This window comes from Mya arenaria, chromosome 16 (assembly GCF_026914265.1).
Source record: "Mya arenaria isolate MELC-2E11 chromosome 16, ASM2691426v1".
In the NCBI taxonomy this organism is placed as follows: domain Eukaryota; kingdom Metazoa; phylum Mollusca; class Bivalvia; order Myida; family Myidae; genus Mya; species Mya arenaria.
Genome location: NC_069137.1, coordinates 48570932 through 48595661, shown reverse-complemented (window position 1 = coordinate 48595661; position 24730 = coordinate 48570932). Strand labels below are relative to the sequence as shown.

General features: G+C 39.7%; 1 protein-coding gene across 1 annotated transcript; it reads right to left on the bottom strand.

Annotated features, from left to right (window-relative positions):
- LOC128221754 (protein jagged-1-like) lies at positions 1 to 22139 on the bottom strand. The gene is made up of 6 exons (XM_052930355.1): positions 21800 to 22139; positions 20832 to 21076; positions 12856 to 12976; positions 5710 to 5845; positions 4526 to 4621; positions 1 to 163 (listed from the first exon to the last, which is right to left on the bottom strand). The coding sequence occupies exons 1-6, from the start codon at positions 22137 to 22139 to the stop codon at positions 1 to 3; spliced, it is 1101 nt and encodes a 366-aa protein (XP_052786315.1).
- Positions 22140 to 24730: the final 2591 nt, after the last annotated feature.

The following is a 24730-nucleotide window of genomic DNA, read 5'->3' as shown; positions in this document are numbered from 1 at the left end:
TCAATCATTGACAATATACATGTCTTGTTTCACACCCTCGTCATCCGAGTCGCAGTCCGGGGAGTACCCGGGGTTGGAGAAGTCAGGCTGGACGGAGAAGTGTTCCGGGTCGAACCCTGACAACGCCGTTGGTGTTTTTGCTAGCGTTCTTGAAGCGTGACGTCTAAGAAAGAAAGAGCAAAGCTAATCTGCAAAAAGTTACAATTTTTTCTTTTAAAATGATACTTAATAGTATTTTTTATAGTAAATTTTCATATCCCTGGTTATGGATCGAACCAGGCCAGCGGCGGCTTTGTTCTTTTTGCTAGCGTCCTTGACGTTTTAAGTCTTGAAAAGCATTCAAGATCCACTAATCTCTAATCATATCCATGACCATTAACACCGATAAGAAATCTGGCTCGATCCCTTTTTGTATGAATGATTGATGGCTTAAGAATAAAGTATTCGAAACATTCGAGCGCACGATACGATTATCATAAGATTGCCTCAAAATGAGGTCAGAAAGAACATTAGAAGTAAACAAAATTGACTCACGTGCGACTGCGAATATAATACCCAAGGAGACCCACAATGAGTACGACAAGCATGACGCCGCTCACGCACACAACCAGCGGGATCACCCATTCCTGAAGAAATAAAGAGAGCCGTTACAGTCGAACCCCGTTGGCTCGAACTCGCCTAGCTCGAATTCATCGTTGGCCGAACTTTTGGATATATTGGACAGGATTGTTTTAATCTTTTCTTGCTTTTCTTGTAAGTGTTCCGCTTGGCTCGAGTTTTCCGAGGCTCGAGGGTTTTTTCGTGAGCCAACGGGGTTCGACTTTATATAATACATTGTTGTTTAAGGTTGCATGTAACTGTAATTACCCCTTTAATGAATTCCTGCAACTTGTGGAATGTTAGTTGAATATGCCATTTATACAATAGGGCGAACATTATTAAAGGATTTAAGTTAAGGTACGGACTAACAAACCAAAACATGAAGGACAAAACATTATTTGTACGTGAACCCCAAAGATCCCAAAGATACCTTTGTGTATAAACTCGTGAACCCCAAAGATACCTTTGTGTATGAACTCGTGAACTCCAAAGATATATGTGTATGAACTCGTGAACCCCAAAGATATTTGTGTATGAACTCGTGAACCCCAAAGATACCTTTGTGATGAACTCGTGAACCCCAAAGATACCTTTTTTGTATGAACTCGTGAACCCCAAAGATACCTTTGTGTATGAACTCGTGAACCCCAAAGATAAATGTGTATGAACTCGTGAACCCCAAAGATACCTTTGTGTATGAACTCGTGAACCCCAAAGATACATTTGTGTATGAACTCGTGAACCCCAAAGATATATGTGTATGAACTCGTGAACCCCAAAGATACCTTTGTGATGAACTCGTGAACCCCAAAGATACCTTTGTGTATGAACTCGTGAACCCCAAAGATATTTGTGTATGAACTCGTGAACCCCAAAGATACCTTTGTGATGAACTCATGAACCCCAAAGATACCTTTGTGTATGAACTCGTGAACCCCAAAGATATATGTGTATGAACTCGTGAACCCCAAAGATACCTTTGTGATGAACTCGTGAACCCCAAAGATATTTGTGTATGAACTCGTGAACCCCAAAGATATTTGTGTATGAACTCGTGAACCCCAAAGATACCTTTGTGTATGAACTCGTGAACCCAAAAGATACATTTGTGTATGAACTCGTGAACCCAAAGATATATGTGTATGAACTCGTGAACCCCAAAGATACCTTTGTTATGAACTCGTGAACCCCAAAGATACCTTTGTGTATGAACTCGTGAACCCCAAAGATACCTTTGTGTATGAACTCGTGAACCCCAAAGATATATGTGTATGAACTCGTGAACCCCAAAGATACCTTTGTGTATGAACTCGTGAACCCCAAAGATATATGTGTATGAACTCGTGAACCCCAAAGATATATGTGTATGAACTCGTGAACCCCAAAGATATTTGTGTATGAACTCGTGAACCCCAAAGATACCTTTGTGTATGAACTCGTGAACCCCAAAGATACCTTTGTGTATGAACTCGTGAACCCCAAAGATACCTTTGTGTATGAACTCGTGAACCCCAAAGATACCTTTGTGTATGAACTCGTGAACCCCAAAGATACCTTTGTGTATGAACTCGTGAACCCCAAAGATACCTTTGTGTATGAACTCGTGAACCCCAAAGATATATGTGAATGAACTCGTGAACCCCAAAGATACCTTTGTGATGAACTCGTGAACCCCAAAGATACCTTTGTGTATGAACTCGTGAACCCCAAAGATATTTGTGTATGAACTCGTGAACCCCAAAGATACATTTGTGATGAACTCATGAACCCCAAAGATATTTGTGTATGAACTCGTGAACCCCAAAGATACCTTTGTGATGAACTCGTGAACCCAAAAGATACCTTTGTGTATGAACTCATGAACCCCAAAGATACCTTTGTGTATGAACTCGTGAACCCCAAAGATATATGTGTATGAACTCGTGAACCCCAAAGATACCTTTGTGTATGAACTCGTGAACCCCAAAGATATATGTGTATGAACTCGTGAACCCCAAAGATATATGAGTATGAACTCATAAACCCCAAAGATATATGTGTATGAACTCGTGAACCCCAAAGATATATGTGTATGAACTCGTGAACCCCAAAGATATATGTGCATGAACTCATGAACCCCAAAGATACCTTTGTGTATGAACTCATGTTGCAAAGCGGCAATCCAATCATTTATCGCTCCAGCTATTTTGGTGCATGTTTGGTCGGTGTGTGGGGTTTGGACATTTGTGTATCTCGTTCAGTGATGTTTACGGTCCCTACCTTGCGCCTCTAATGTAGGACTGTCTTAATACTGGGCTTGTCACTGTATTTTACATAGTCTAAACATACTTTATGTCGGAATGTTTAAAACTGGGCGTGTCCCTGTACTTTTAATGGTATTCCTGGAAGTTTGGTATGATAGTTTGGATGTAGTGTATCACAATGCCTTTTTTAGTAAATAATAGTTACCTGTGTTCCGCCCACTTTATGTTTGTTTTCGCCATCAGTTTGCCAAGGTGGGGCTACCTCAACGGCTGTTCGGGATGTGTGTAGCGGCGGTAGGGTCTCTGTAGGGTCTATGGGTATGTGTCCATTAACTCCTGGGTTAGCAGCGCTCTTTTGACTCAGAGGGGTTACAGCAGTACTTTGTATCTTAGAATGATACTGATTGGTCAGTTCTTTTGTAACTAACATTGTCTCAATTTTGTCGAACGAAGGTATATAGCTGTGTTGTGTAGCAAGTAAGTCTTGAGGGTTTGTATTTCTAGTGACTTGTTCCTCCACGGTTGAAAGCACTTTGGTTGAATGGCTAGGTGTATGTGTCGACAAAATGTCTGGTAAAAGTTGAGTATTGAAGCTGCTTTTCAAATGCCGCTCCGTTGATGAGAAAGTTTGAATCGAAGTAGGATGAATTTCAATAGGGGTGTCAGTCAAACTAAACGCATAGTCTATGATGGAACTAGTTGTAATAGGCAGTTTAATACTGCTAGTGTGTCTAAATGACAGTTTATCACTTGTTTGTAGAGATTCATATGAGTTTTGAGTTTCAATAACATTTGATTTGATAGGCCTCGTTATTTGAATATTATTAGGATCTGTACTGCTTCTTGATGTAAACAGTACAGGTGTTGGAACGGGAGCGCTACCACTGTTAACTGTAGATGTCAATGCATTGTCCGGGTTGTTAATTGACATAGGATGGTTGACATTTACAGTTCCCATGGCAATATCCAACGAACTCTGTGGTAGCCTTGCAGTAGGGACTTGTGAACTACTGGTGACAACATGAATTGATTCACTATTGGTGCCTGTTGTCACGTACATTGCTGTTGTTGAACTAGTGATACCAGAAAACAAATATTGTTGTTTACTCTTCGTATAAAGCTGTTGACTCGATCTCCAATCGATTGATGTACTTTCCAAGCCTTGAACTGTTTGTAAGAGGTCATGGTTTGAAGTCAATGTGGTCAACAACAATTGTTTATCTGACCATAAATCGGTAACACCCTTGTTATTATTATTGTCTGGCTGTGTAGAGTACTCATATTTTAGCGGTGTTGATGGCAAAATAACATCTGGAGTGTTTGTTAAGGTAGACGAATCTTGTAGTTCAATAACGGAACTAAATCCGTCCGATGAACACGGTATAGTATTGTCAGAAGAAACTGTCCTAGCAACACTTTTCTTCATATCTGATTGGATGATTCTAGACGTAGAATGATATCCCTTCGATTTAGAAAAAGTCGACAGTGCCGTAGCTTTAATATCTAATAGGGTGCTAGATGTCAAGTGATATCCCTTTGTCGTAGAAACAGTCGACAGAGTCGGAGCTATAGTACTTTCTATGGGTGAATGGAACCTAGATATTGAATGATGTCCCTTTGCCTGTGAAACAGTTGACAAAGTCACCTCAACGCGTTCGCAAGTTTGTCCCAAAAATCCTGACTGACATATGCATTGGAATCCGTTACCCTTATTCAGACAGGTGGCGTTGTTCTTGCACGGGGAGCTGAGACAGCCGGTTGATGCTATTTCGCAGTATCTGTAATGGGACGTATATAGTCATGTATGAGCTTATCTTCATTGATATCAAAATAACTTGTATTATAACAGTGCTTGGATCAGTTTATTTTTGTAGATTTGGCGGCCATTTTGGATGCGACCTTGACAAAAAATCACTTGAGGCGGCTCTAAGCCATTAATCGTACTGTATAGTTTTTTTTATGTTATCTCTTACATTTATTTAGTTTGAAACAACTTCGTTTATATTATATAAGTTGAGGCCTCTAAACGACTTATTCAACACTATTATAAGCCACCTGCTATGAAAAACAATGCATTAGGTGACTATAAATTAATTGCTTGATTTTCATTCCTGCTCGTCCCCATTTATCCGCCGCCCATTATATTTTATTGACTGAAATAAAAATGTTGAACTATGGTCTGTATTCTCGGCACTATCCGGGAATGTCCGGCATTATCCGGGAATGTCCGGGAATGTCCGGCATTATCCGGGAACGACGTTTATTCATATCTGTCGGTGTCGATGTAAATAATTATATGTAAAAAAAGGAGAATTGTTATGGTTGTGTTCGTGGTTCATCTAGAAATACATGTATATGGTCCCTTATAAAAAGGAAAGAGCATGAACACATATTAAACGGTGAAATAGTAATCTAAGAAAAATAAAATAAAATGTCACCCCCGCCCCTATTTAAAACAATGGATGAAAATTTAGCAATTCATATATATATTGACCTTATTCAACATTATTAAACAGCAACCTGCTATGAAATACAATGTATATCATTAAAGGCAGCCAAATGCTTGCATTAATCTAATAAAATACAAGCTAGTAAAACACCTGTATTGTGCATTTTATAAACACTTATGGTGCTTAAAATGTTGGAAAAAAGCGCCAAACATGATACGCATTTTCAAAGTCTAACCCCATAATGGACCACAAAGTTTAATTTGACACTAGATATACCTGTATACATTAGTTCAAAGTAAATCTTAATTGGATAATTTCAATATATAAGCCCGAAATAAAACAAAACCATTTTTTATCGTTGTTTATGGTTGGAATTTGGCAAATTTTTATTTATTTCGTATTTGCACTGTACGTACCTTCCAGTATAGTCATGACGACAGCAACAGCTGCCATGGAAACACTGACCGTCATTCTTACATCCGGGGCCTTGTTGGCAGGCGGGGTCTTTTACCGCCGGCACAATACGCGATCCACATTCGTAACCATGCCAACCTTAAAGACATTTCAATAGTCATTTACCGGGTACATGTATGTGACATTGACGTTGTGAGATTGTTTACATTACAGCTTGCTTGAACCGTTATTTTCACACATACGAATCCGTCACACGTGTGAACCCTCATATTTCTCAGGATGATTGAACATATTGAGTAGATGACGAATGTAAAAATTAGGGTCATTGAATAAAAGGTCATATGGGGTAGAATAACTATTTTCTAACAATCATTATTTTTAAAACCGTTTGGTGAATAGTGGAATTATAGAATGACTTGGCACAAAAGTTTACCATAATATTAAAACGTGTCGTTTGCAAGATTCAGATCCGCAGCTGAACGAATAAGGTCACAGAGCAAGTTTGTATGACTACATGGTATGGATATGCCCCCCCCCCCTCCCCTCTCCGACAGCGATTGTCTTTGAACAACATTATTTTTTGACCTGCACCCTCCACCACCAGCAGTGATTGTCTTTGAACAATACAATGCTTTGACCCGGCACCTCTGGGAGTGATTTTCTTTGAAAAACGTCGAGTTTTGACCCGCCCCCTCCCATCCGGAAGTGATTGTCTTTGAACAACGTAGTGTTTTGACCCGCCGCCTCCGACATTTATTGTCTTTGAACAACGTAATGTTTTGACCCGCTCATCCCCTCCGGCAGTGATTGTCTTGACTAAGAAAGTGTTTTGACCCGCCCCACTCCGACAGTTTAGTGATTGTCTTTGAACAACGTAGTGTTTTGACCCGGTCCTCCCCTCCGGCAGTGATTGTCTTTGGCTAAGAAAGTGTTTTGACCCGCCCCACTCCGACAGTTTAGTGATTGTCTATGAACAACCAAGTGTTTTGACCGACCCCTCCGGCAGTGATTATCTTTGAAAAAGATAGTGATTCGATCCGCCCCCTCTGGCAGTGATTGTCTTTGAACAGCGTCGAGTTTTGACTCATCGCCCTCCCATCCGGAAGTGATTGTCTTTGAACAACGTAGTGTTTTGACCCGACCCCCTCCCACAGTTTAGTGATTGTCTTTGAACAAAGAGGTGTTTTAACCCCCACCCCCCCTCCCGCAGTGATTGTCTTTGAACAATGTAGTGTTTTGACCCGCCCCTCCGACAGTTTAGTGATTGTCTTTGAACAAAGAAGTATTTTGACCCGCTCCCTCCGGCAGTGATTGTCTTTGAACAACGTAGTGTTTTGACCCACACCCTCCGACAGTGATAGTCATTGAACGACTAAGTATTTTGACCCACTCCCTCCGGCAATGATTGCCTTTGAACAACGTTGTGTTTTGACCCACTCCCTCCGGCAGTGATTGTCTATGAACAACGTAGTATTTCGACCCGCCCCCTCCAAAAGTGATTGTCTTTTAACAACGGAGTGTTTTTCCCACCCCTCCGACAGTGATTGTCTTTGAACAACGTATTGTTTTGACCCACCCCTTCGGTAGTGATTCTCTTTGAAACAATACAGTCCTTTGACCTGCCCCCCCCCCCCCCCCTCCGACAGTGATTGTCTATGAACAGCGAATAGTTTTGAATCCCCCCGGCAGTAATTGTCTTTGCACAATGTAGTGATTTGACCTGCTCCACCTCCCACCCCTGGCATTTTTCTGTTTCAAAACTGATCCGAGTTACAGTGAGCATATCATTGAACCATCTATCTAATTTAAGTGAAAGATACTGGGCGTAACAAGGATTGCATCTTTTTTGTGTTAGCAAAATCACATGCTTAAAATTGATATTGCCAAATAAAAAGTAGTTAATCAATTAATATTATCTCAAAAAAATCTTTAAAAAAGATTAACACTGATTAAAATGAGAAAATTATACACACTGTATACCGAAAGCTTAGCTAAGGCACGCTCTAAGGGCATTTAGAGTGTTTGAGAAAAAGGTGCTGGCAGTCACAGTGTGGGTATATCATGTGATATATTACGGCGTATATGCTTGGTCGGAAGGCAGCATGTTTCTTAAAATGAGGACTTTAAACAAAGATTACGTCTCTACACAATTTTAAATGAAACAAAGGGCAGTCAAAGCCGCTTAAAAGGCCCCGCCTTCGTTTTATTGCCTGAGGTTGATTACGTAATTAGTTTCTTCAAACACTTCGACAAAAATGTTTCCAAAATGAAGTTCTAACAGTGCTCCATCAGACATCGGTTTTGTGAAATGGTTTGTCGAAGTGTTTTAAGAAACTGAACTCTCAATTAAACTCTGGTAAACGACCGAAGGCGGGGTTCTGTAAGCGGCGTATACTGCACTATGTTTCATTTAAAATGGTGAAGTTATCTTTGTTTAAAGTCTTCATTCGAAGCCAAATATTGCCTTCCGACGTAGCATTTATTAAACAATTTATCACGTGGTATACACACACTGATGACGTAGTTTATCACATGGTACACACACACTGATGACGTAATTTATCACGTGGTATACACACACTGAGTCAATGCTATCATTAAACTTAAGCAGAATTTGGAAATCCCAATCATTGTTTGAGACAGATAAAACGCCAATGACATTCAAATAAAAACATTGCCAATATAATGCTGTGTTCTGTTTGTAATATATTTCCTAAAATAGATTCACAAGCGAGTGTCGCACCCATGCACGAAGCAAATCATGAAACAGGACCATGAAATGTTTAAAGAGTCACGATCATGTCAATAATTACATTTTATGACAACCAAATTAGACCTCTCCTTCAGGAAACAAAACAGAAAGCGTTTAAACGAAAATAAAGTCCACAGACAGCTTCCGAACGGAATGCCATCATAGTTTTTCTGGTTCATTGGAGTGGAAGACCGAAGCGGACAACAGCCATAATTATATGCAATCGGAACACCTCGGCAATTATTCATCTCGGAAGTAATATGGGTCTTTAAAAATAGTCCCTTATGGCGGCGACAATATTTAAAAATTGTTGTATGTGTTTTTAACCGTGAAGGGATATGTATGTATGATGTTTAAGGGAGGAAAAGTATTAAGCGGAGGGCGGATCCATGGTCAAATGATAACACAGTTGACTGTCAATTCAGGGGGTGCAGGTTCGATATGCCGCCGAGACATTACACAAAAAGTAAACTTCTTCCGGGAGGGGATCCCGTGTGACAGCGCTATACACTGATGCACTTTAAAGAACCAGGGTAGCTATAAGCAGGGTAACATTCTGTATGTGCACTATGATCCAAGAACATAAAATGACTAACAATCTTATCGGAGCACCCGCCGAATGGGCAAGGTCCGAGTGCTAGTATAATTAAGCTTATTATCACACCAAATATCAAGCTTTTTAATTTGATTCTTATTGTTTCTTCAACGCGTTATTAAGTCACGAATCAAAATTATTATATTCAGTACACCGTTTACGTTATTGAATGGGTCTAGCGTGATAAAAAATTGAGTTGATCGCCAGCAGTCTCATTACATTTTCGTATATCCTTAAGCCTACGTCCGAGTCTGTCCCGAAGCTTGCCGGAGATAGACGAGTTGTTATGCTAGGTAACGGTTGTATCCGGGGAAGCTTGCCGGAGATAGCCGATTAATTACAACTGCCAAAGATGTTGTGGCCCAGTTTATATCAATTTCATTCATCTCGATTTTGACGAAAGGTGAAGGTTAAAATACCACGTAGAGTCCTTGTCCAGAGTAGTGACCAGTACTTATGTACATTTTGGGAGGCCATGAAAAAGTTGCCCTCGCGGAATCGAACTCACAACCTCTTGTGCGAGAGGCGGGCAACTATACCACAAGACCATTATCATCCTGCCGGGATCGAACCCACAACCTCTTAAGTGAGAGGCGGGCAACTATGCAACAAGACCACTTTCATCCTGGCGGGGTCGATCCCACAACCTCTGGTGTGACAGGCGGACAATGATACCACTAGACCACTATCATCCTGGTGGGGATCGTACCCACAACCTCTTGTGTGAGGTGCGGACAACTATACCACTAGACCACTATCATCCTGGCGGGGGTCGAACTCACAACCTCTGGTGTGACAGGCGGACAATTATACCACCAGACCACTATCATCCTGGCGGGGATCGAACCCAGAACCTCTGGTGCGACAGACGGACAATTATACCACTAGACCACTATCATCCTGGCGGGGGTAGAACCCACAACCTCTTGTGTGAGAGGCGGACAATTATACCACTAGACCACTATCATCCTGGCGGGGATCGAACCCACAACCTCTTAAGCGAGAGGCGGGCAACTATACCACTATATCACTTTGCTCTTTGTGGGGACTGAACCCACAACCTCTTGCGAGTGGCGGAAAACTAAAAAACTTACCTCTTGGTGGAGATTGAACCCACTACCACTTGTGTGAGAGGCGGAACACTAAATTGCTTACCTCTTGGTGGGGATTGAACCCACTACCACTTGTGTGAGAGGCGGAAAACTAAATTGCTTACCTCTTAGGGGGGATTGAACCCACTACCACTTCTGCAAGAGGCGGACAACTAAACCACTTACCTTATGGTGGGGATTGAACCCACTACCTCTGGTGTGAGAGGCGAAAAACTGAATTGCTTACCTCTTGGTGGGGATTGAACCCACTACCTCTGGTGTGAGAGGCGGAAAACTAAATTGCTTACCTCTTGGTGGGGTTGAACCCACTACCTCTTGTGCAAGAGGCGGACAACTAAACCACTTACCTCATGGTGGGGATTGAACCCACTAACTCGTGTGTGAGAGGCGGAAAACTAAATTGCTTACCTCATTGTGGGGTTTGAACCCACTAACTCGTGTGTGAGAGGCGGAAAACTAAACAACTTACCTCCTGGTGGGGATTGAACCCACAACCTCTTGTACAAGAGAGGGACCACTAAACCACTTACCTCATGGTGGGGATTGAACCCACTAACTCGTGTGTGAGAGGCGGAAAACTAAATTGCTAACCTCATGGTGGGGATTGAACCCACTACCTCTTGTGCAAGAGGCGGACAACTAAACCACTTACCTCATGGTGGGGATTGAACCCACTACCACTTGTGTGAGAGGCGGAAAACTAAATTGCTTTCCTCTTGGTGGGGATTGAACCCACTTACCTCTTGTGCAAGAGGCGGACAACTAAACCACTTACCTCATGGTGGGGATCGAACCCACAAGCTCTTGTGCAAGAGGCGGACAACTAAACCACTTTCCTCCTGGTAGGGATTGAACCCACAACCTCTTGTGTGAGAGGCGGAAAACTAAACCACTTACCTCCTGGTGGGGATTGAACACACAACCTCTTGTACAAGAGAGGGACCACTAAACCACTTACCTCTTGGTCGGGATCGAACCCACCACCTCTTGGACAAGAGGCGGACAACTTAACCACTTACCTCTTGTCGGGGAATGAACCCACAACCTCTCGAGCGAGAAGCGGAAAACTAAACCACTTACCTCTTGGTGAGGATTGAACCCACAACCTCTCGAGCGAGAGGCGGAAAACTAAACCACTTACCTCTTGGTGGGGAGTAAACCCACCACCTCTTGTGGGAGAGGCGGATAACTAAACCACTTACCTCTTGGTGGGGATTAAACCCACCACCTCTTGTGGGAGAGGCGGATAACTAAACCACTATCATCCTGGTGGGGATTGAACACACAACCTCTCGAGCGAGAGGCGGAAAACTATACCACTATACTTCTATCGCTCTTGTGATGAATGGCTTAACAATGTAAGAGTATATGTACCCAAATATAGACAAGTCTAACGATGTAAGAGTATATGTACCCAAATATGGAGAAGTCTAACGATGTAAGAGTATATGTACCCAAATATGGACATGTCTAACGATGTAAGAGTATATGTACCCAAATATGGACATGTCTAACGATGTAAGAGTATATGTACCCAAATATGGACAAGTCTTACGATGTAAGAGTATATGTACCCAAATATGGACATGTCTAACGATGTAAGAGTATATGTACCCAAATATGGACAAGTCTTACGATGTAAGAGTATATGTACCCAAATATGGACAAGTCTAACGATGTAAGAGTATATGTACCCAAATATGGACAAGTCTAACGATGTAAGAGTGTATGTACCCAAATATGGACAAGTCTAACGATGTAAGAGTGTATGTACCCAAATATGGACAAGTCTAACGATGTAAGAGTATATGTACCCAAATATGGACAAGTCTAACGATGTAAGAGTGTATGTACCCAAATATGGACAAGTCTAACGATGTAAGAGTGTATGTACCCAAATATGGACAAGTCTTACGATGTAAGAGTGTATGTACCCATATATGGACAAGTCTAACGATGTAAGAGTGTATGTACCCAAATATGGACAAGTCTTACGATGTAAGAGTGTATGTACCCAAATATGGACAAGTCTTACGATGTAAGAGTGTATGTACCCAAATATGGACAAGTCTTACGATGTAAGAGTGTATGTACCCAAATATGGACAAGTCTAACGATGTATGTACCCAAATATGGACAAGTCTAACGATGTAAGAGTGTATGTACCCAAATATGGACAAGTCTAACGATGTAAGAGTGTATGTACCCAAATATGGACAAGTCTAACGATGTAAGAGTGTATGTACCCAAATATGGACAAGTCTTACAATGTAAGAGTATATGTACCCAAATATGGACAAGTCTAACAATTTAAGAGTATATGTACCCAAATATGGACAAGTCTTACACTGTAAGAGTATAGGTACCCAAATATGGACAAGTCTAACAATTTAAGAGTATAGGTACCCAAATATGGACAAGTCTAACAATGTTGCAATGAATTGAGTAACAGATGAGAACGAGCCAGAATTGAAGTGCTAAAATATTGAACAAAAATCGTTATACCGAACTCTGATAGCTCGAATTTATCGATCTGTCATACTTTAGTATATATATGAAAGCATTTCGTTTATATCGAATTTACGCTTTATTTAAGTGATATTTCATTCCTACGACCGAATTTCACATATTCATATCATACGTTGTGTAAAACAATAACATTTTTTATTTTATTGAGTAAACAGTTTACCTGGAAGACATATCTTAGCTCCTGTGTCTGGGTGACATATATAGTGGCCGTCAAGACAGGTGTCACGTGGTCTACACTGTACGTTACAACTTGGTCCGTAATGGTCCACGGGGCAGCCAGCCTGATTTTGAAAAAAAATATCATAACAATTGAAATACAATAACAGTCGAAACCCGCTGGCTCGAACTCATAAGGACCGGCGAAAACACATTGAGCATCGGGAACTTTCAGCCAAGCGGGATCTGTTACGTTCAGAAGAAAACAAAAATCGGTCCATTTTGCATCAAGTCGAGCCAACGAAGAAATCGAGCCAAGTGAGTTCGAGCGAACGGGTTTCGACTAAACAATATTGTTCATGACATACAAGTTCACTTTACATTGCACATGTCTCCCACAAGCGGAGTTAGGAGGGGTCGGGGCATTCGGCACCCCACCAACTAAAGTGATATTTTTTCATGTTAATATCGGAGACAAAAATTAAAAAAAATGCACCATTTCAAACTTAGCATAACCAAACAGTTCTTGAGAAAGGACCCTAATATTTAAGTTCATGGTAAGGAATCACGTGACTTAAAGGGGTTCTTACATAGGTAACCACGGGTCACAACCGATGTAAACAAACAAGGAAGTGACGTTAATTCTAAATAACTTAACTAAAAGATATGAAAATATTTCTTAGCCTATAAAAGAATCACCGAAGATACCGTTATTGATCAAGGGCGCAGGCCACTGCAAAAGAGCCGACGAACCTCACTTCAATACAACAATGACATATACAGCACCCACTTATGCAGTGTTTGATGCCAATCCATTTTTGTAAGATGTAAGGCAATAAGTCTAAAATAAACATGAGAACCGCACTTTTAGGATTTAATCATACCGTTTGACGTACATTTATGTTGTCATAGTTTACAAAAGTTGTGAATGAAAAATGCATTAACCTCACAGCAGTTATTAGCAAGCAGAGCTTGATAGAATCATGTTAAACTGATATTTGTTATACATGTGTGGGGTCTGTGAAATGCGTCATGCAGAGGTGTGTGTGTGTGTGTGTGCGTGCGTGCGTGCGTGCGTGCGTGCGTGCGTGCGTGCGTGTGTGAGAGCGTGTGTGTGTGTGCGTGCGCGCGCGCGTGTGTACTCGCATTGGGGCCTTGCCCGTTCGGCGAGTGCACTTTTAGGAATTAATCATAGCGTTTGACGTACAGTTATGATATGTCCATTCTTTACAAAAGTTGTGAATGAAACATGCATAGACCTCACAGTAGTTATTAACTAGCACGCTAAAATCATGTTCCAAATATAGCAAATGTTAGAATCATGTAACACTAACGTTACGGCTTGACCCCGTCACAGCCCCAAGTGTGACTTAAACATCATTTTGAATCCAAAAAGTGTACCATATCTCTGAACGGAATCACTGAGTCATATCACAGAACGGAATCTTTGTGTCATATAGCAGGCCCATTTGTGCAAACATTTGCAATCAGTTCTATTTTGATAACATTTTTGAAAATGATCTCTAACTCAATTTTAGCACAAAGTTGAAAGTTTGATTTGTTTTAAAATATGCTTTCAGGTGGTTTAAAGATAATTACCAGTAAAATAAAGATGATATTTCACTGTTTCAAACAGTTTATAACATTTTGATGTTGCTTACTGTTATGAAATTATAGCTCGATCTCAATTTCAAATCAAACGTTAACGCGCATAGGGCTGGGACGCAAATTCAACGTCAACGCGAAAGTGTTCAAAAACGCGAAACGAGATCCCCACGTTAACCGTATGGGAGGGCCCAGGTGACAGCCGGTGACGTAAAGTGACGTTGATCTTAGACGGCGGCTCGGATGGGGACTACGTTCTTACTTCAGACCGATATGACGTCACTTTACGTCACCGGCTGTCACCTGGGCCCTCCCATAGGGTTAACGTGGGGATCTCGTTTCGCGTTTTTGAACACTTTCGCGTTGACGTTGAATTTGCGTCCCAGCCCTATGCGCGTTATAATGCCATATGACATTCAGTGGTGTGTAATATTTCTTTAATATTCCTGAATAAGTACAAATGGACTCGCAATTGACAAGAATGCACCTTTAACATATGATTTGATGACGCAGAATAACAGCACGTCGTGCTGAGGTGGAAACAAGGACACACCTTAATTAATTTTGCCGGAAATCTGGTTCAGAAATATTGCGCACTACAAAGTCAGTTAGAGTTTCGTGTGGCCTATCCCTCTCGTCCTAAATACTTAGCGGAATATGATCAGTAAAGAAATATATTAAGTCATATAAAACATGAAACATGTTATTACGCTAGCGAAGATCAACTGAGAATTTTAAGAGAATTACGTTATACAGCAGCATGTGAAAACCTTAATTGACGTCCACCAATAAGATTTCAGGAAAGTAATTGGGTCAATAACTGCATACATGTAGTTATATTTATAATAATGCACCAGTCAATTGTAACCACGCCCCCAGTTCCGAAGAATAGCGCGGACATTGACTTACGGTCCAGCCAATCACGGGCAAAATCCCCGCCCTGCGGAAAACCACTGCTGGTAAATTCCCCACCAAATGCCACCGCATTACATTATTAGCACGCCACCTTGTTTCCTGATATTTCCTACGGTTGACTTCTAATTAAGGCTTCAACACCCTTGGTTCTGTTTGATTAAATTTCTTACAAATAGTCAATGTCACCGTTTTAACGTCATTTTAACACGCGTCATTTTTAGAGAAAATTCCTGTGGTAGATTACAATTTATAGCTTAACCATTTATGGTTTTATATGATTACATCTCTTTATATTGTTTTTAAAGGACACAAGACGCGTCATTGTTAAAGAAATATAACACACCACTGAGGGTCATATGCTATTTTAAGGACCGGCCAGTCATCCACCGAAAGTGAAACATGGTTCATTTACATTCGGGGGCAGACTGGCCGGCCCTTATTTTGCACCAGTCAATTGCAGCCTCCCCACACCCCGGGGGTATACCGAGGTAGCCGTGGGAATGGGCTGTGTTTTACCTTCCAGGTGGTTTCGCAGTGCCGGGTGAATGCGGTAGTTCTGTCTTCGCGCCAAATATAAATGGGAATGGGCCTTACCTAAGGTCCCCGGGGTGCGGGTCATTTGGAGGGAATTTTACCAGCAGTTCGTCCCCGCACAGCGGAGATTTAATCCAGGCATGGCTGGACCGAAAGTCAAAGTCCCCGCTATTTCCCGGACCTTGGGGCGTGGCTACAATTAACTGGTGCATAATGTTATATGGACTGAAATTGTATGTAAATCTTTCTTATATTAAACCGAACATTTTATATTACCATTCAATATTTTCAAAGCGCTTTAGATGTGCTTTATTGAACAACGCTAATAATGTTTTCTTGCGACAATTGCGGCGCTGTGAAACTCGCAAATCGCATTTACCAGTTGTATGACGTCAGCGGTCCATATAATATGACGTCAGTGGTCCAAATAATATGACGTGAGCGGTCCATATAATATGACGACAGCGGTCCATATTACATTTTGGCGGGGTCCGGGCAAGCCAAAAATATGATATGGACCGCTGACGTCATAAAACTGGATTTTTTTTATCAAAATACAGTGATATACGGACCGATAAACTTTATATACACAAAGAAGGGACACGTTTATGTAAGGTTTAATATTTCGTGACATTCCATGCTAGTATGTTTTTCCATTTATGGCTAAAAGCATCCACGATTGTATATCATTAGATGTCTTATATTGTTAATTTACTAATTTCCTTCTGTTGAACATCTACGTTCGGTTAATTATCATTCTTGTAAATAGCACATCATGCTTATTAGCCTCAGGCCATGAACAACCCTGTCAGCAATTATGAATACAAGGGTATTAATAAACAAACCATACTTTACTAACAGACACCGCCCACTGATCCTTGTTAATGGCAAAGGCGACATGACCAGTGAGAGATCGTGATTTATGTGTCTACTTGGTAACTATCAATACGATAAAAATGGGATAAAAAGTTCTTATATAAACACGATTTTACCCATATGTGCCCATTAGAAGTTTGTTTAAATGCGTTTCAGGCTGAAAGCAGAATGCTAATTATCTTTAACGTCGTCATGTTATGTATGTCGGTACATCGGTTGAAGGTAGTTCGTAAGTTTTTGAATTATATCATTAATTAAATGTAGTGTTTTAGTCTTGTATTTATTGATCTAAGTTTAAATTGGTTGCCAGTGAAGTGTATCATTGCAAACGAAAGATTCCCAAGAGTTAAATCATTAAGTTTAGCTACTAAATTGAAATTACTACGCGATCTACTTGCAGCGTAGTTAAAATGTACCGATCTCTAACGTTGTAAACCGTCCATATACATCCGAGGTTGTTTTCGATAAAAAATGACCGAGGAGCTCCGAATGTACTGATTTCTAGGACTTAATGACCCACAATACCATATATGGGGTGGGGGAGTTCGTGTGTACTTAACATTAAGAAAGTTAGGTTTCTTATACGATAAAAAAATTGGTTGAACGTAACCACACTGTACTTGATAAAGTTACAAAATCCGGTGTACAAACAATGCGGTAAAAATGTAAACAAAAAAGTAGGTCAAGTAGATCTAGCCTGTTCAGCTTGTTAACCATCCAGCTTCAAAACCTATGAACATGATATTAGCAAATGGTCTGAGATGGTATTACCATGGTTTTGATTCAGGACATGTGCCAACCAAAAAAATGTTGGCATGTTACAATGAGTAGGCACTTCTGAATTAGTGTAATGTGCTCTTTAACCCTTTGCATGCTGGGTAAATTGTCTTCTGCTCAAAAATGTCGTCTGGTTTATTCTAAATTTCTTTCAATTTACTTAAAACTTTGGGGATATATTGACTGAGTGGCAAACAGCTTGGAACCTGACCAGGCGCCGAGTTACTCGGCGTCTGGTCTGGTTCCAAGCTGTTTGCAAAGCCTTTAAAATCGCCATCAGCAGCTTAAGGGTTAAGATAACTCTTTATGTTTCGTTTTTATAAAAATGTCATTATTTACATGTGTGAATCATTTCCGATTAAGGCAAAAACGATTTGAATTTCTAATGCAAAAACTGAAGATTTTAGAGTTCTTTGAAAAAAGCCACCCCCAAAAGTCAAAAGTCGTGTTTTTTGTTAGGAAAAATGTCATTTTTATTTCATATTTGCTATCGAAATCCCATTGACTTGTCTGTCTTAACAGAACTCAGCCATTTTATGATTGAAATTAAAGAAAATGTAAAAAAAAACACACTTAACATTTTTCACTTAAACATTCAAAATCCACAATTTCATATTTAAACACTGGAAACGTGTTTAAATGCCACAATACCATTGCTGAGAGGCAAAAATGGTAAAACAGCATCAATTTTGGTAGTTTTGGGTAATCCCGGGTTGACTCTTACAGGTCACAGACTACTAAATAAAATTCCTATATATATATCTTTAGACAACTGATCAATTTGCACGCGAAATAACACTCATTTCCAATATACGTGGAAAACGTTTCCCACGTGTATTAAACACATAAAATTGTTATGTTTCCTATAAGAATCGATATATGGTCGATCCTAACCACTGTGTATTTGATAAAGCGACCGAACGCGGTTTTCGACCACAAACACTGCGGTGAAAATGTAGATCAAGAAGATCCAGCATGTTCAGGCTGTTTTTGAAGTTGCAAGCCTTTCAGCTACAGAACAAACGTATGAAAGTATCAAAAGGTCTGAGATGGTATTATGTACCAGTCAATTGTAACCACGCCCCCCCCCCCCTCCCTCAGGTCCGGGGAATAGCGGGGACTATGACTTTCGGTCAAGCCAACGCCGGCTAAAATCCCCGCTCTGCGGGGATGAACTGATGGTTAAATCCCCGCCTTAAGTTAGGCCCATTCCCCGATAATATATTTTGCACGAAGACAAAACCACCGCATTCACCCGGCACTGCGGGGCCACCTGAAAGGTAAAAACACGGCCCATTTCCCCGGTATACCCCCGCACCTGAGGGGCCATGGTTACAATTGACTGGTGCATTACCATATTTTGATTCACATTCATTTGAAAAAGAAATAAGGCATGTACCAATAAGTAGGCAGATGGATCCACGATCTGAAGTAAGAGAGGGTGTCACTTTGGTTACTTGCGCCCCTCCCTCAGAATCTAAATTTATTTCATTAAATTGTTGGCAGGGAGGTTTAGGGGTACTCCCCACGAACATTTCAACAATTTCTAGTCTAGATTGGTGCATTTTGGGCGTAATTTATTACTTTTTGTCTCCTACATTGAAATCAAAAGTGAACTTGGACGATAGGGGTGCCCTCCCTTCCCTGGATCAGCTAGTGGTAGGTACCTACGTGGAATTTGCTCTTAACATCTAAGGTTGTTTTCGATGGAAAATGGCCGAGGTGTTCCGATGTAGACGAAAACACAGGAAACACTTCCAGACATGATAAAACACAAAGGAACACGAATTAAACAGTCTCAACCATGGTTACAAACGGCGGTTTTACAACCGGCTGAATATTTGGCCAAAAAAAGAAATATGTTTGTTTAGGTTAACATCCCCACCATAAAGGTAAGGTACGTAGGGTTAAAAAAATATATACTTTGTCATTTTGTTGCAAATGTCATATTTTGCTGTTGTTATGGACCTAATTCAGCTTTGTTCTCTGTTATTCAAAAGTGTGGGTAAAGCGGGAGAACTGTTTTTTTTGTTTGTTTTGGTTTTGTTTGTTTTCGTTGTTGTTTTATTGTGAAAAGTATCCGAGGGGCGGTGGCATTTATTAGGTAGGCTCGGGTAACCCGAAACAAACATTTTTGTTAGGTCTTATCAAGGTTTATTAAAACTGTTTCTAAATGCAAAGGTTCAGGTATGAGACGAAACGAGTTAATATATACTCAATGCAATTGCCAAAGTAGCACTAATTTTCTCTTGGGCTAAAATTCACTAAGGCCAAAAATAGTATATTTTTATTGTTTTGAAACCAACTGACTATAAAAACGGTAGAGTCGGTGCCTAATCGTAGGTAGGGTCGGGTAGCCAGAACCAAATATATCCGAACTCAAACTCAGAAAAGTAAACAATAAGTATTTTTTTTGCAAAATTGCTTTTACAGGAGTAAAGATGGTAAATGTTGCTGTATCAGTTACAAATAAGCTGTTCTACAATCAGGCATAGAACTATTGTATTAGAGTAATTTTGAAATATTTAAAACTTTAGGTTTTGTGCCTGAGTCGCAAACCCAGGCCCAAGACGTTGGTGAATATATACACCCTGCCCTCACACAATTTGAACACTTGAATTTAGCTACATATTCAATACAAGGGGAATGCCCATTGGTAGGTTTTGGATGTGTACCTGCTTTAAAAGCAATGCTATCATTATTTTTGTTTTCGTTTCATCTATATTTTGCTTATTTGAACGTCAATAATATTACATAAGTTCAAAGTTTTCACAAATGGATTTAAAAATTGGCTGTCTATCGACTGATTTAGGGACCTAAAATCGACCCAATTTACAACAGGCTTAATGAGGTACATTCGAACCCCGTTGGCTCGAACAGGCTCGGCTCGATTTTCTCGCTGGCTCGATTTAGATATAAAGGACCGATTTATCTTTTCTGTATGTAAGCATTCCCGCTTTGCATTCACCGAAGTTCGACTGAATATACTTTACTATTTTATATGTCACGGTGCATATCCATATCAGTACCCTCTTTGCGAAATCTACTGAAATGGTACCCTATTTGCACATGCATGTGCTTGAACCGCCGTGTTACAGTTCGATTTAAAGGGTAGTTAACTGCCAAAAGGAATAAGTTGTGACTGCATTCCCGGAATGATTGAGACTATTCTGTTATACATGTTGACAATTTATGAAAGGTCCCACTGAAATCAAGTCAAATCAAATTATCGGGAAGGTGGAAACAAACTTTAATTACGTTACGGCTGCTTACCGGCATTCCACTCGGGCGCATGTCCTTTTCACAATTGTCGCCTGAGAACCAAAGTGGACAAACACAGTAGACGAACACGTCCAGTTCAAAACACGTCCCGTTATTCATGCAGGTTCTTGATTGGCAATTAGAATCACGTGGTGGCTGTGTTTGCGCATGCGCTGTGATGTTTACCTCACATTGACTTCCGGAGTAACCATGTTTACATAAACATTTGAACCCATTGACTAAGTCTTTGCAAATGCCTGAAAACAAAAATATCAAGTCCAATACTATCGTCGAAGTGTTAGTTTTGTAATTTCTCCTTTGACAGCAACTAAATCACTTACAAAACAAGTGTGTCTTATAGATTAGCAAAACTTATCATTATGCACCAGTCAATTGTAACCACGCCCCCCACCCCCCAGGTCCGGGAATAGCGGGGATTTTGAATTTCGGTCCAGCCAAGCCCGGGTAAGATCCCCGTCCTGCGGGGACAAACTGCTGGTAAAATCCCCGTCAAATGCCCCCGCACCCATGGTCTCTAAGTAAGGCCCATTCCCGGCCATTTTTGGCGCAAAGACAAAACCACCGCATTAACCCGGTACTGCGGGGCCACCTGAAAGGTAAAAACACGGCCAATTTCCCCGGCTTTCCCCGGTATACCCCCGGACCTGGGGGGGGGGGCGTGGTTACAATTGACTGGTGCATTAGAACTTCATCAATTGCGATCATGATGATGTAAAAAAGCACGTTTCAGTATTACTTAATGGCCATGAAAGTCTTATACAGTTGCAAATGAACGCCAAAATGTGCTTATTTTAGATTCCTTTAAAAAGATCTGATTGCATATCGAGGGGTGAAAGCGAAAAGGTTCTATCTTCTTCTTTATTTAATGTCACTAAGAACCTTTTTGCATTCACCTCGATGTGCGCTGTTATAGGCTCTTTGGTAATGAACGAACTAAATGTTTGATATTCCAAACTAACCTCCATTTAAACACGAGTCATTTTGACATTCGATGATTTCGACCTCACAAAGGTCACCTTTAAACCCCGGGTTGCAGCAACATCGACCGGACGTACAAAATCCACCATTACGACATTCGTTTTCCGGGCAACGCACGTGGTATTCTACCACTTCCGCTTCCGTGTCTATTTTTGTCAGGCAGTCGACACCGGTATAACCCGGCAGGCATAGTCTATTTCCGGTATATACATCACACGTGTAGTGGCCTTCCGTGCAGGTGTCGTGCGGAATGCAAAAGTTACAATGAGGGCCATATTCGTTTGGAAAGCATATAGCATCAGACACACCATATGACGTCATGTTATCTGCAATGACGTCATTTCCGTCACCTGTGGTATTCTGTAAAATGATTATCTTGACATCAATCATACAAGTACATGTTCAATTTTGAAATATAAGAACAAAATGCATGTTACATGGAGAAAGCAGATAAAATGCACTCGACACATTTAGATTTCAGTTAAAGGCAGTATATGGTCGGACATAGAAATAAATTGTGAACAAAATGAGCAGCATCACGCGATTTTGCCCCCTCGGACATAACTTTTACAAATTAAATAATCATAAATAAAAAAATCCAAAATAAATGTGTTTTTTTCATATATCAATTTCTTCCGAACTTCTTTCTTTTAAAGGTTTGTCATTGGTGCATCGTTTTCTCAAAGATTTATGACTATTGGTTTACACCTGTTTACATAGCAACCATTTTGACTGCATCCATAGTCTGTGTTCAAAACGGCCCAATCAATGTATTAAAATACAAAAATAAATCATCCTGTTTTTCTTTATTTATGTTCGATAAAGATGCTGTGTTGAGAAAAAGCAATTATAAATTATAAACTAGTAGTAATATTGCTACGTTGATATTGCACGTCATTTAAATAATGTACTTTCGTAATGACGTCATGTGAATGACGTCAAATTTACTTTTCAAAATGCGCAAAACATGGTATCACTTGTACGCAATGTAAGTGATATGATTTTTTAATTACTTCCTGAAATGTCCTTTTATTTAAATAACTAAGTTTTACTATGAACATTTCTATTACTGACACTTTACTATGAGATTTGAATAATTGACATTTTACCTTAAACATTGAATTATTGGCATTGTACCATGAACATTGAATTATTGACATTTTACCATGAACATTGAATTATTTCCATGAACATTGAATTAATGACATTGTACCATGAACATTGAATTATTGACATTTCACCATGAACATTGAATTATTTCCATGAACATTGAATTATTGACATTTTACCATGAACATTGATTGATTTATTGACTTTTTACTATGGACATTGAATTATTGACACTTAACAATAAAAATTGAATTATTGACATTGTACCATGAACATTGAATTAATGACATTTAACAATAAAAAATGAATTATTGACATTGTACCATGAACATTGATTTATTAACATTTAACTAAAAACATTTACATACTGACATTATACAATTAAAACTGGATTATTTACATGTACCATGGACATTGAATTATTGACATTTAACTAAGAGCATCTAAATATTGGCATTTTACAATAAGATTGAATTATCGACATTTTATTAGGGGCATTGAATTATTGCCGTTTTACTTTGAGCATTGAATTTTTGACATTTAACAATAAACATTCATAGACATTTTACTATAAGGAATGACCTATTGATATTTTACTATGAATATTTGAGTATTGGCATGTTTTAACTTTGAGCATTGTATTATTTATTATTGACACTTAAATATAATTATAAACATTAATTTATTGCAATTGACCATTGAATTATTGACATTTTACTTTTAGCATTGAATTATGGACATTCCATTCTATTAACATTGAATTTACATAGCCCCAGCGTGAAATCAAATATCATGCAATAAAAAGTAATATTTATATGTGTTAATTATTTTCAAAATATGAATTTAAGTAAACTGTTACCATAATAAATATCAAAGCAGGCATGTAGAACAATATCCATGAATACATCCTTGTTAAAATATTGTAACACCGCGCCGCATCCAACGCAAGCAGGAATGGATCAATATGAATGTACAAAAAGTTTAAGATATAAAAGATGAGTTTGCTTATGGGTATAAGAATTTAAAACTTTAAAGGCCAGGGCCCGACTATTCAAACGTTTATTGATAAGAAAGTAAATACAGGTATTTTAAGAAAAGTTCATAAAGAATCCAACTTAAGTATAAAAGTCTATTGATATGTTCTTGTATTTCGGTTATATCGAATGTTCGTTATCCCGAAGTACTTTTCGATGCCCTTACGACTTCGACATACCGACTTTTGACTGTAGTACAAAATGATTTTAGCCAAAGGTCTGTCATTGAGACTGAACAAATATTTATCTTTAATTAAAGAACAACAATTGTAAGTAGAAATGTATACTAAGAATACAAACGGTTTTAATAAATGTGTCGTATGTACAAGTTTTTGTGTGCTACGTCATCAAGAAAGGTATCGTATGTACAATTATGTGTGTGCTACGTCATTCAGAAAGGTGTACTTTGTACAAGTTTTTGTGCGCTACGTCATCCAGAGAGGTGTACTATGTACAAGTTTTTGTGTGCTACGTCATCCAGAAAGGTGTCATATGTACAAGTTTTTGTGTACTGCGTCATCCAGAAAGGTGTCATCTGTACAAGTTGTTGTGCGCTTCTTCATCCAAAAAGGTGTACGGTGTACAAGTTTGTGCGCTTTGTCATCCAAAAAGGTGTACGGTGTACAAGTTTGTGCGCTTTGTCATCCAAAAAGGTGTACGGTGTACAAGTTTGTGCGCTTTGTCATCCAAAAAGGTGTACGGTGTACAAGTTTGTGCGCTTTGTCACCAAAAAAGTATACTGTGTACAAGTTTGTGCGCTTTGTCATC